Source organism: Thunnus thynnus, chromosome 22, assembly GCF_963924715.1.
Source record: "Thunnus thynnus chromosome 22, fThuThy2.1, whole genome shotgun sequence".
NCBI lineage: Eukaryota > Metazoa > Chordata > Actinopteri > Scombriformes > Scombridae > Thunnus > Thunnus thynnus.
In genome coordinates, this window is record NC_089538.1 from 2,324,079 (window position 1) to 2,338,049 (window position 13,971).

A 13,971-nucleotide genomic window follows, 5' to 3' on the forward strand; every position below is an offset into this window, starting at 1 on the left:
AGTCCAATATGTGATAATCAGTTCTTTGTATCAGATAGAGCAGATGCTACATTTAAAGTATGGGGATCAAAAGGAGAAAATCCTAGATCGATATTTACTTAACACAGATAACATGGTGTTGATGATGAGGAATTTAGGTGTAATTTTGACATAGGCCGGAAACACTTGTTCGAATATACCCAACACAGGACAAATGACTTTAGAGTAAACCAAAATAAAAGACTCATGGCACTCCTCTGAAAAAAGACAAGCAAACCAAGTATTAAACAGTGGGCTAGGCAGATGTTATTAAGTCATTCATTAGAAAAGCTTATGTATTAAAATGAAAACGGTATATGTTTGAAAACGTTGGGGACTTTTATTGCTTTTTTCAAGTGTATGGCCTTGATAGATAATCAAGAAGAGGAAGAATGAATGCTTCTTGGTGTAATTATGCTAAGTTAATTAATACAATATTATTTTATAATTTATTTTCAATTTACATGTGTTGTATAAAGGATTATAGATGTATGAAAAGATACAATTTTATATCTTTTTTTGGTTTTAAATATATCAATGTGTGCTTTGGTTTATACAGCTTTTTCCAGAATCATGTGTGTACACAAGGCCATGAATAATGAATATATATTGTTTAAAAAGTTGGAACTTCAACCTAAAGATTGCTCATTTTTCCATGTATGTGTATGGAAGAGCAGCAAACATCAGACCCCTGCTGGCGCCAACACAGCATGCCAATCACCACCACCCTGCACAGACTGATGGTCACCACTATAGAGGTAAAGCTCCAGTCCATCTGCCTGCAGTGGAATTACTGTTACTGGGCACACTTATGCTATTCCCACCTTACTTTATTTTTCTCTCTAAAACTTTGGACTCTGGCTGCTTCCACATACACATGAGATGTGCTGATGTGTTCAGATTTGTGATATTATGCATAATAAAAGCTGATAATGCAGTGGATGAGGGCACTTCATTACAAACCACTTGCCTATGTTAAAAAAAAAATGGAATTGTGTCCTCATTCGTTGAGCTAACTAGATAAACAAGGCAAGGATGTCCAGTCTCACCAATAATTTTTATGTTGGCATTGGAACCCCTGGCATGTGCTATTAGAACTAACCAACAAATAAGTGGTATTAATATATATGAGTATGATTTTAAAATAAATGTATATGCAGATGATATATCATTAACTCTTTTAAATCCAGCAATCTCAGTGCAACACTTATTTAAGCTCATAAATGAGTTTAGCAGTCTTTCAGGATATAAAGTAAATTAGAACAAGAGCGAACCGACTCTGCTCAACTGCATGACTTTTCCAGCCCATGTTGCCATAACTCAGATAGTTTGGAAGTAAGAGGGACTGAAATATCTTGGTATTATAATATTGAGAAGACATTCGAGATAAATGGTCCTAAATTGATTAAAACTATCAGAGAACAGGTGGGGAACACTTCCGCTATCCTTTTGGGGCAGAGCAGAGATAATTAAAATTAATGTTTTCCCCAAACTGTCTTTTATGATATCTTCAATTCCACTTAGCTTTTTATAAAGTTTCTTTGGGGGAATAAAAAACAAGAATTTGTTTTAATAAACTGACAAAGCATAGAAATAAAGGAGGATTAGGGATACTGGAAATACACTCACTGGTCACTTTATTAGGTACACCTGTTCAACTGCTTGTTAGCGCAAATATCTAATCAGCCAATCACGTGCCAGCAACTCAATGCATTTAGGCATGTAGCCATGGTTAAGATGATCTGCTGAAGTTCAAACAAAACATCAGAATGGGGAAGAAAGGTGATTTAAGTGACCTTGAATGTGGCAGACGGGCTGGTTTAAGTATTTCAGAAACGGCTGATCTACTTGGATTTTCATGCACAACCATCTCTAGGGTTTACAGAGAATGGTCCGAAAAAGAGAAAATATCCAGTGAGCGGCAGTTCTCTTGGCAAAAATGCCTTGTTGATGACAGGTCAGAGGAGAATGGCCATACCAACTCGATAGAAAGGCAGCAGTAACTCAAATAACCACTCGTTACAGTGGAGGTATACAGAAGAGCATCTCTGAACACACAACACATCGAACCTTGAAGCAGATGGACTACAGCAGTAGAAGACCACACTGGGCGCCACTGCTGTCAACTAAGAAGAGGAAACTGAGGCTACAATTGGCACAGGCTCATGAAAATTGAACAACAGAAGATTGGAAAAACAGTGATGTCTGATGAGTCTTGATTTCTGTTGCGATATTCAGATGGTAGGGTTAGAATTTGGCGTAAACAACATGAAAGCATGGATCCATCCTGCCTTGTATTGATGGTTCAGGCTGGTGGTGTAATGGTGTAGGGGATATTTGCTTGACACACTTTGGGCCCTTGAGCATCGTTTAAATGCCACAGCCTACCTGACTAATGTTACTGACCATATCCATCCCTTTATGACTACAGTGTACCCATCTTCTAATGGCTACTTGTCACAAAGCTCAAATCATCTCAAACTGGTTTCTTGAACATGACAATAGCACTGTACTCAAATGGCCTCTACAGTCACCAGATCTCAATCTAATAGAGCACCTTTTAGATGTGGTGGACCGGGAGATTGGCGTCATGGATGTGCAGCTGACAAATCTGCACCATGCCTTCATGTCAAAATAGACCAAAATTTCTGAGGAATGTTTCCAGCACTTTGTTGAATCTATGCCATTAGGAATTAAGGCAGTTCTGAAGGCAAAAGGGGGTCCAACCTGGCACTAGCAAGGTGTACCTAATAAAGTGGCTGGTGAGTGTCTATACATACTGTTTGGCCTTTAATGGCAAATACCCCATGCTTTGGGCCTATCACCAACAGTGTGAGGTCAGCAGTTGGATGTGGCTGAAACAGAAAATTGTTGGTGAGAGTAAAAAACAAGTATCCCTTTCATCTTTGTGGTATTGTACAAAGGTCAATACAAACATTAAGAACCCAATTATTAATTTTTCATGTGAAACAGCAAAAATAATCCAAAGAAATGTGCAATCAATGGATTAGTTTTGCCTTCATGTCCATTATGGGAGAACCCATTATTCACTGCTGGAGGGAAGACTCTTATTAATAAGAAATGGGAAAGCCACAATGTTAAGAATCTAGGCCAAATTGTAAAGTGGCAGAGAATAATGACATTCAATGAGCTTAAAGCAAATTTCAACTATAATGATTTGTGTTTTCTGCAGTATCTACAGCTGAAATTTATAGTACAGAAACTCATATGTCAAGGTACCATACTGGCCTCAGATAAAGACACAGATAATAAATTGAAAGAGATTGTAGCAAATAGAGGCACAGTATCTAAACTTCACAGACTTTGGTCTCTCTCCCCCTGTCGTGGCATGGATAAAGTCAAATCACAATGGGAATGTGATCTGGGAAAACACCTTCCAATAGAACAATGGGACTCTATAATGTGACATACAAGTTACTAATCAAAATGTGTCAGACATAAACTTATACAGATGAAGATATATACTGAATATATATATAACTCCAAAGAAGCTGAACAAAAATTCCTAATGTGTCGGACCTATGTTGGCATGGATGTGGAGAGAGAATCTCTAATACATATGTTATGGCACTGCACAAAGATAAGACAATTTAGGGTAGGAGTACAAAAAATGTTATGTTCAATATTAAATGTGGATGTATCACTAAGCCCAGAATTATGTTTGCTGGGAGTTAAAGTGGATGGATTGAAATCTGCAGTAACACAACGCCTGATGATATTGGCTTTCCTTTCTGTGAAAAGAAATTGAAAGTAAGGGAATCAAACTGTTTGAATCACTGGCTAAAGGACTTCATAAAACTGATAAAGATGGAACGTGCAGCCTCAGCCCTGCAGAGGCTTTATAGAGACAATGGCTTAGATGGACCATGGACACTTATAAAAGACTATATAAGTAAGAGACATTTAAGTTAAGAAGTTATATAAAGTCAGTACAATGAAAAAGAAATCTGATCCTCTCTCTCTCTCTCTCTCTCTCTCTCTCTGTGTATATATACAGTATACATGCACAGTATCTATATACTGTATATGTATGTATTCTTGATTTCTTTTCTAGAAATTAAACATAGAGGAAATAGTGATATCTGGTGGTCATAACAAGCACCTCTTTAGCCATGCTAGTGGCGTGACTATAGGGATGGCAATGTTGGTCAGTCGGTCCACCACTGAAATATCTCAACAACTATTGGATGGATTGCCATGAAGTTTTGAACACACATTCCTGGTCCCCAGAGGATGAATCCCACGTTTGTCATCATCTAGCTCCACCAATCAATCAATCAATCAAGATCACCATGGTTGGCAAAATAGGTAGAGGTGCACTCAAGGGCACAAGACTAGAAGGCTGCGTTCAGACTGGTTTTAGCCTTTAGCTTGCCTTCATAACTTATCATCATCATCATCACTTAACAACCTTACTTTTCATGGTTTGTCCGGATTCAGTGCTGCTTCTTTATTTACCTCCACATATTCAGTGTGGTCCTGATGACTTGTGCTTCAGCATTAATAGCTTTCTGCTTTTACTTGCTGACACTTGTACCCTGTTGTTATGAAGGTAGGAAGCTTCTAAAGCTACACTAGACCACAGTGGGACACCAACACTGAAACTTAGGATGAGGTGCTTATAAGAGCTTATGGATTCAGAGCTTGGAATCACAGCTCGGATGCATACAAGTTCAGCCAGGTCACAGCTGGAAGGGAATCACCACAGAATCGGTCATTTGTCATGAAAAGCCTGATAATATGGCATTTTATTTTCATTTTAGTGCCTGATGTTGGCCTTTATCGTTTCTCCCTCAGAGTCAAGAAATCAATACCTAAAATCTGTCCATATTGGTCCCTGTCTCTAATTCAGATCTGAAAGGGATTTATGAGCCTATGAGGATGTCCTCAGCTATCCTTTATCTAATGATTAAGAACCACTGCCTCAAAATACACCCTTCTCCTAGGACAAAAAGGAGGCGGAAGCATGAAATGGAATCAGTGTGAACAGGCAGATAAACCCCAGTGAAGTCTGGACAAGCACCGTTTCACCTCATTACACCAGGTTTGAGCATGACAGTCAGCAGGCTGCCTCTGTGAACTTACCATTTCTTCAACAAAACCCACTGAGGCATGCTTTGCATACTTCTACTTTAGTTTGACTTAGCTCTGTGGAGCCCAAGCTGAAGCTCGGGATGGAGTGAACACTGGCAGTCTGTGATGTTTGTACCAAAGAAAACCAAAAAGAGAGAGAGGCACAAGATCAAATGTTAGTGAGTCCACGTTTTCAGGATGACTGACTAAGCTTTGTAATTCTTCTTTTACTCTTCAATACCCAATGAAAAAACATATTTTCTTCTTTATTGTGTCATATGTCCTCTTGTAACAGGATGTGGGAGGCGTAACACAGTTGGGATCATTAAAAGGGTTGGAATGTCACAGACAGGAAGACAGTTTGCAAAGATTGTTCGTTTTTGTGATAGCTTTGTTGGTTGTTGAAAAAGATTTATGGCTTCAGCTCCTCCACTGTAAGGTCACAATTGAAGATACACATTGAACAACTGATTTCCTTTTACTAGCCCATTTTCAACTTTTCCAGGGGCCCTGGAACCATTTCAGGAACTCAGCAGCCTGGCCTGGAGGACTAGAAGAACCAGGATTTAAGCTTGGGTCCAAATTGGTGCTTTGCAAGACAACGATAGCAAAGCTTCAGTCACATAAGCATGAAGTTGTGCTGCTTTTTTTGCGAGTGTGGGCATGAGAGAATCATAAATTAAGTCCATGTTTAGACAGACAGCAGCACTGTGTGGAAAAACACAGCCCCCCTCATGCATTTGAATGAAGCCACTGCATTTTCTCCAGCAAAGAAACGCTCAACATTCAGCTCATCTTCTTGGATCCTATTTCATCATCTCACTGGTACCTGAAACAACACCCCTCTACCAACGCAACCTCTCACAAAACAATTTGATAGTGAAACTAACCTCTTTTGAGAGATGTCACTGTGTTCACAGCTCTAAGTAATAAAGCCGGTGATTACAGTATCAACATGTGTGAGTGTCAACTCATGTCTGCCACTACTCTCACATGGCATTCTCTTGTCACTGCAGCATACGGTATATCCAACGTCACATGGCTGACTGACTTACCAAAAAAAACTCACAATGTAATAAATCCGAATTTATGTTTCCTAACAAAATGATAAAATTACCTAATTGCTATATGTAACACTAATCCAAAGATGCTGAAGTAAAATAACTATCTTATTTATCAAAGCAACGATATATCGCTTCTGTCTATTTGTCACTCATCAGCTGATTGGTACCATTGGCATCCCATAACAGCAGGAAATGGGTGAGTACCTCATTCGTCCCAAAGATGATGGAATTTGCATATTTTCCCATTGCAAATCTTCTCCACCAGGTGTGTTCATAGAGTCGAGGGACACTGGGTGGAGGCTAAAGGCCAGAGTTTAGGAGGCACTTTAGGGCCCAGCAACACAGCTTCCCGGGGAGTTAAGAGTCCCCATTTTATTGGTCCTTGACGTGTAGTTTTGTCACTCCCTGTGTGTGAAGTATCCAGCTTGTCAGTGAAGATGAGAGGCCTTACTCTGTTGCAGCCACTCTTTGATTGATGCTAATAAAACGGCTGATTTGGTTTATATAAAGATTCCTGCCTTGAATGTCTCCAGATGGCTTTCAACACAGCAATTTGATTACATGTGTACATAATTTTTACATTATTGCTCAATGAAGCTTGACTACGACTCAACACATTTTCATTACCTCCAAACATTTGTGAGATAGGAATTCAATATTTTTTAAACACAAGGCATTTTTGTCAAGCCTATGGTAGAGAACAGTGCTGCTACCTATAATATCCCCATAAGCCATGTCTGATGTTTTCCCACAGGCATTTCATTCTTTTTATAGCTTCACTTGGCAATCGGTCATGTTTGCCCACTCAGCAGGCTCCATTGATTGCATCAGTACAGTAATCACCCATCATTCACAGAAAAGCCTCCACCTGTTGGTCATTTCACAATAGTTAGTAAAAAGGCTTTTGAAATTCAATTCAATTTTTTTGTCATCACACAATGTGTAGGCACATATGCAACAAAAGTAGGGCTGCGGCTTCACCAAAACAGTGTGGGGGGTAGCTCATAGAGACATACATGGCATAAAATACACACACTTATATACATGTAGTAAGGGGAGTGTGTGTGTGTGGTTCAGGGGGGCTCAGCTTGGAGGGGGCCTGGGGTGTGTGTGAGTGAGTGAGTAGAGTTCGGTAGGTGGCCAGGTTCAGTTGGGTAACATACTACCAGGCTGTTTCTGAGCCTGGTAGTACAGGCTTGGAGGCTCCACAGGGTGAGGGTGGGATCTCTGCTGATGCTGAGACCTCTGTGCAGTCAGTGTTTATGATAAATGTCTTTAATGGCTGGGAGCAGGGTACCAGTGATATGCTGGGCTGCCTTGACAACCTGCTGCAGGGCTTTCTGGTAGCTGATGTGCAGTTACCATACCAGACTGAGATTCCGCTGGTCAGGATGCTCTCAGTGCTGCAGTGGAAGTTTGAAAGTATTTTGAATGATGTGTGGGCGCTCCTCAGCCTCCTCAGGAAATACAGACATTGTTGGGCCTTCTTCACAAGGGAGCGGGTATTAGGTGTCCAAGAGAGCTCCGCGTTGATGTGGACTCAAACAAATTTAAAGTTGACACACGCTCTACTTCAGGCCCGCTGATATATATGGGAGAGTGGCTGTAGCTTTTGGACCTCCTGAAGTCCACAATTAGCTCCGTTGTCTTCTGCACACTGCGGATGTAATTGTTGGAGGGGCAACATGATGTGAGGTGCAGTTGTTAGTGACTTGGCCTGCAACTGTGGTGTTGTCTGCAAACTTTATTTTTGAGTTTGAGCTGTGAATTGGCAGGCAGTTATGGGTAAAGATGGAATAGAGGAGGGGGCTTAGAACACAGCCTTGAGGGGTTCCTGTGCTGAGGTTCAGGGTGGAGGAGGTGTGGTTACCTAACATACCACATTGAGGTCTGTTGGCCAGGGTCCAGTTACAGAGGGAGGGGTTAATGCCAAGGGACAGAAGTTTGGCGGTTAGCTTCAATGGTGTTAAAAGCAGAGCTGTAATTTATGAACAGCATCAAGATGTATAGGTTTTTATGTTCCAGGTGGGTAAGGGCAGAGTGCAGGACAGTGGCAATGGCGTCCTCCGTAGAGCTTTTGGGAGGGTAGGCAAACTGATGTCGGTCAAGTGTTGGGGGGATAGTGTCTTTGATGTGGACCAGGACCAGTCTCTCAAAGCACTTCATGGCGCTGGGGATGAGTGCTATGGGTTGGTAGTCAGTCAGACATGTGGTTGATGATTTCTTGGGAACAGGGATGATGGAGGTGGCCTTGATTCTTGAAGCATCTGGGGACCATGGACTGGGACAGTGAGGGCTTAAATATTATAGTGAAGACCTCAGCCAGCTGTTTGGAGCATTCCCAGAGGACCCATCCAGGTACGCCATCCGGGTCAGCAGCCTTCTGTGTGCTTACTCTGCGTAGTGATCCTCTGACCTCAGCAATGGTCAGAGGGAGCATCTGGTCTCCTGGAGGGGTGTGGATTTTGGTGGCTGGGTCAGTATTGGCTTTGTCGAAGCAGACATAGAAAAGATTTAGTTTGTCTGGGAGGGAGGCATTGTGGACAGTGGAACAGGTGTTGGAGCTTTTTTAAATCATGATAGACTGAATGACTTGCCACATGTGCCAGGGATCGGAGTTGTTGTGGAAGTGGTCCTCTATTCGTAGAGTGTAGTTTTGTTTGGCCATTCTGATGCTCTTTTTGAGGTTAGTTCTGGCTGTGCTGTAGGCCTCGCAGTTTCCGGACATGAACGCTGCATCATGAGCTTTCAGCAGCTGCTGGACATCACTGGTCAACCAGGGTTTCTGGTTTTGAAAGGTTCAGATTGAAGAATTCCTTGTCCACATACTGGGTTTTAAGCTAGCATGTCTGTGTTTTATCATAGCAAGAAAGAGGTAGAAATATAGAACACAAATATGGGTGTTTTCTTTGATGTGTGATTGACAGTCATTAGTCTAATTGTAGTGATGAGAGAATGCTGAAATGCCGACTTCAGTGTTGTACAGTTCATGGACTATTGTACATTAAATTTTCACCCTAAAACTTTGACAGAGCTTATTCCAGGTGAGCAGAAAAAAGATATTTGTGTACGGCACAAATTTTAGCAGAACTGGACACAACATAAAGCTGCTAAACAAGAGGTAAAACAGGAGCTAATGCAGTCTTTGGCTTTGTTGCCCTCAATTTTATTTGCATCTTATGCAAATTCCCTTGCATACCTGTCATCTGGACCTCTGTGAGAACAGTCTGAATTAACTGATTATTGATAGCTTTAAAAAATGTTTTCTGTAACTTTAAATACTTTGCACAGCACTAAAAAAAATAAAATAAATACCAGAAAGTAGATGCTGCTTACTAATTGCTTATTTCAGTCTCCACTATGATGATGGGATGGGAATCTTCAGATTGAATGGTGGTGTTAACAGAATACACGTGGTCTTTCGTGTGTACAAGTCTTCAGTCACAACTGTATATTTTGTCACTTTATTCACAAAACTTTATCCAGTCAAGACCTCTAAATAGTTTTTGTACTGCAGCCCTTCCATATCATCTACTTGTAGTTGTTCAGGTTTGTTTGTTATTTTCCCCAAATTCCCCAAGATGCTCCTTTGAAACTGAAATAATGTTGAAGAAGAAAGGTAAAAGCACATATTTAGGCATACGTGTTGTCAATCATGGCAAGCAGGTCACTGATCAGTGATCAGATTTTTTCTGTGCTTCTGTGTGTTCTAGCTCTCCACTCCCACTGTCAGCAGAACACTGCTGGTTTTGGGATCAGTGACTTTCACTCTCCACCCCCCGTGCACCCTCATCCTCCTCCATGTCGAAGTTTCCCTGCTGCAGGAGACTGGACTCACTCTAGACAGTGTAGGTCCAGCACGCAGTCAGCAACACTTTGTCCACATGTAGTGAAAGAGAGAGTTGTGGTCAGCATAGCAGTGTTGTGATGTCTCTTGTTTCCTTCTCTTCCTCTGTTCCTGACAGATTATAACCCTTTGCCCCCCACCAACCTGTGGCGGGGTCAGCAAGTTCATCATCAGACCAGAGCCATCTGCTCACAGACATACTCCAGGTTCAGTGCAGGTATGATGCTCTCTCTGTTTTTGGTTAGTATCAGCTATCTTTTTTTTTAAACAAGAGATGAAGCAGAGACCTTCTCCTGTTCATCTACTGATTGAAAGCATCAATTTGCTTTGTACTGATTAACTAAATTCCCTTCACGGGGACCAAAAATATTTCCCAAGGGATTAATTAAAATTTATTCTGACAATCAACATTTACATTGTTAACAAAGAAAAGGAAAAAAGTCAGATGAAAAATTCCATGGTGAAAAGCCCAATATAAAAGCACCAACTAAGTTTGCCAAAAAGCCCTTCCTAAGGGAAATTAATGAAGCACCTGTGAAATATGCAAATACAGTTTATATACCAAAACTCAAGTCTTCAGTATTCTTATTCAGTGTTCTTATCTGGCTTAACTGTACCCTGTAATTTCTCAGTTTTCATTCCTTTTACTTTCAGACTTAGTCACTACATGTCTTATATTGTTATTTTTAGAATACTGTGCGTTGGGCTACTCAGCTGTTTGTCATTTATGATCCAAAAGTGTCAAAAAAAATTCTCTGGTTCCAGCTTCTGAAAAGTGAGTGTCTGCTGCTTTTAATCTCTGTTTATAAATTGAATATCTTTAGGTTGAATTAAAAAAAAGGAATTTGAAGACATTTTACTGACTAAGCTAGTTATAAATTCATCAAAAACAATATCATCATTAGTTGCAGCCCTACCTGCTTCTATCCTTCACCTGTAGACAGCAGTAGCATCAGCGGCTAAGCCTGGAAGAGAAGCTCAGCATGGACAGAAGCCATTTCTGAATCCGCTGCAGACATAACACAGCTTGTTTAAACACAAGCTTACTTTGAGTTAGTTTACTCTATGAATCTACTTTTATTAGGAGAATGAGCACCAGACATGTGTTGGCTCCCAACTGTTTGTGTTCTTTCTTTGTTTCTGTTTCAATGGCACAGATTGTTTGGCCTTGACATTCAAATGAACTTGGCAGCAACCATACACAAATAGAAAGTGAGCCCTTTCTTTGCTTTTCTTTGCAGAGCCTTGTTCAAAAGAAAAACAGTCCTGAACTTACACCCTGAAAAATTCTTCTAGCTCCAATATTAGTTCAAAGTTGAACTCACGCTTGTGCCTGTATCTCTTGAACCAAATTATTGTACATAATAACAAACATTTATCCAAGGTTTCTTAGATCAAGATCAAGGCTTAACAAATATTCTGATCAGTTTCAGATGAATAAAGGCCCTCTGCAGAGTTTCTGCCAGTATTCCTGGCACTATGGAGCAGTGTTTTTAAGAGTGGTTCCCCATTTTGTCAGTATTGTGTTTATGTAGACCTTTACGCACATACACAAGGACATGTGGGTGACAGGATACACAGTCCTGCAGATGGTGTTGCACCATTCCATGGTAAATTTGATGGTGGTAATGTGACAAGAAATGTTGCAATTTGTCAACAAAGGCAAGGAAGAAGACTGTTAGCAAGCAAACATGGATGTTAACAAAGTAGATTTCGTGTCTGCAAGTGTTCTATGAGGAAGGAAATGCACTCAGCATGCTTGTTAGACCTCCAGGATACACACAGTGTGTTTTGGTGAGAAAAACAGAAAAACACAGCTCCTTCAATTTCACTGTGAGTTTGTGTGCTCAAAAGACATTTTTAACTATTTCGCCATTAAAATTGAATTGGGCCACCTTTATAATGGCGTCATGAAGACTTATTAAGAGCATTATGGTACCTAAAAGTGTTTGGCTTGAATTAATTTGGCTAAATTGTGCACAGCCCTGAGCACCAATGGATTGGGTAGAGTTCGAAAATAAGCAGGCATGCCTGACTGGGCTCTTCATACATGACAAGTGATTTGCATTAGACATTTTGATAATGTAGTAAAGCTATACTAATCAACTTTTTATATTTACAATGGATCAAATATATAATGTAAATGATGTTGCATCAAGTAACAAATCCACAGAGAATTATAACCAACTCTGCAGTTCCCCTCAGCTCTGTAGTGCCTTTTAGCCTCTTTTAGCTCATTGTTTTTGGTTTTACATCCCACAAACTGCCACTATCAACCTCATTACCGGCAGCAACAGACAACTGTTATTAGTGAGAAACACACTGTACACTACTGGCCCAGCAACAAAGTTAGCATCTAGCTTATGGAGCATTTAGCTACTAAAGAGACATATTTTTCTCCGGAGTTGGTGGAGACCAAAACAGAGCTAAAAGGAGAGTGAATATTGAACTTAAAGTAATCAGTGGACATAAACACAACTCCAAATGAATGCTAATGTTGCTCTGTGTATGCTAGATGTGTAAATAGGCAACTGTTTGCTAACATGTTGTTGTGTCTTCAGCTTGTTCCACTGCCCCCTAGTGGCCAAACAATAAAGTAATACAGCTTTAAAATCCTAGAATTTGTGTACAACAATAACTGATTCCAGATAGTTATCTGAGAGATGCACCACCTTATATACATTATCTTTTTGGATGCAATAAAATAACACATTTTGATTTGGTACCATTCTTACCGCAACTTTCTCTCAAAGGATCAGTGGGGGTTGTCAAAAAGAAAGAAAAAAGGCAACTGCCTGAGTTTTGTTGTCTTTTCTGTCCAGGTGGAGGTTTCCGTTTTTGTCCTCCATTTCAAGCAGATGATCGCTGTGTGAGGATGAGGAGGTGGAGGCCTCATGTCAGGGCTCACCCCTACTCCCCCCACCTTCCACTGGTGGGACCCAGACACCATGCATATAGATGGTGAGCTGCAGAAGCAGAAACACATTACAGCAGGGACACAGAGACTCTGGATTTAACGTCAACTGGATGATTTCCAAAAAAAATAATGATTCACAGGCAATGAGTCACTGCTGATGTTCAAGAAACTTGTTAGGAAGTAAAACAGATGAGGGAAAGGATGTTAAGAGAATTTGAAGTCACCGGCTGTTTCTGGCTGTTGATGAGATTAGCAATTAGGGGTGGTTGGAAGCATAGTGACGCATACTATACCTGCAGTAAAATACACTCATCAGTATTCCTACATGCTCCAAATCCAGCCTCATTTAGATTTTAGGTGATGAAATTGTTGCTTTATGTTTTTTGACACAAAAATGGTGATAATAAAATAATTTTCTATGCCTCCTGTCTGTGTTCAGTTACAGTGAAAAGACATTGTGCAGTGGTTCCTTACATACAGTCATACAGTCTTATCTTCACTTTATCACTCACAACTTTGTCCTATCTTATCATATGTATAGAGGGGTTCATGTCTACCAAATCTAATCCAGTGCTCTCCTCACTAATGCCTTGATCTCTAGCCTCAGGCAGTCGGCCACCCAGAGGTACACTGTGTACAGTCAGCTTTTGACCTGGAAACTCTGACAATAGGTAGATGGTCATATCAGAGCTTTTCGAATTTTCTTGTCAAATCAGTCTTTAGTGTTTGCTTATTCGCAATTTGACATATTTTAATGAACAGTGGTGACTAGTGCAAAGGTTGGTTCTCTACAACCTGAATTTGAATGAGGAACACAAGTAAAAACAATGTGAGTGCTAAGTGTTTTTTATATTACTGTTTATTTTTTCTTCATTAAACCTTAACTAGTGCGATGCGCGTTCAAAACGTGTCTGTTCCGAATGGGCCGATTGCTTATTATTTCTCAAGAACTGCACATGTTTGTATCAATTGAAAATGTGTCAGTTAAAATGATAAGATTTAATTAATAAATTAAATGGTTTAAGTCCAGA

The 13,971-nt window shown here is 40.3% G+C and overlaps 1 protein-coding gene across 14 annotated transcripts in view; it reads left to right on the forward strand.

Moving 5' to 3' along the window:
* Nucleotides 1-13,362, forward strand: part of LOC137174503 (PC-esterase domain-containing protein 1A-like) — a 29,446-nt gene extending 16,084 nt beyond the window's left edge. For 11 of the 14 annotated variants that reach the window (XM_067579837.1, XM_067579832.1, XM_067579833.1 and 8 more), the window contains 4 exons: nt 696-776; nt 9,890-10,024; nt 10,142-10,240; nt 12,846-13,362. In XM_067579837.1, the coding sequence (XP_067435938.1) occupies nt 696-776; nt 9,890-10,024; nt 10,142-10,240; nt 12,846-12,988 (458 nt within the window). In that variant the 3' untranslated portion in view covers nt 12,989-13,362. Of the gene's footprint in view, nt 1-690; nt 777-5,617; nt 6,071-9,889; nt 10,025-10,141; nt 10,241-12,845 lie in introns of those variants that run through there. The other 3 variants (XM_067579840.1, XM_067579842.1, XM_067579844.1) reach the window with 3 other exon arrangements.
* Nucleotides 13,363-13,971: the final 609 nt, after the last annotated feature.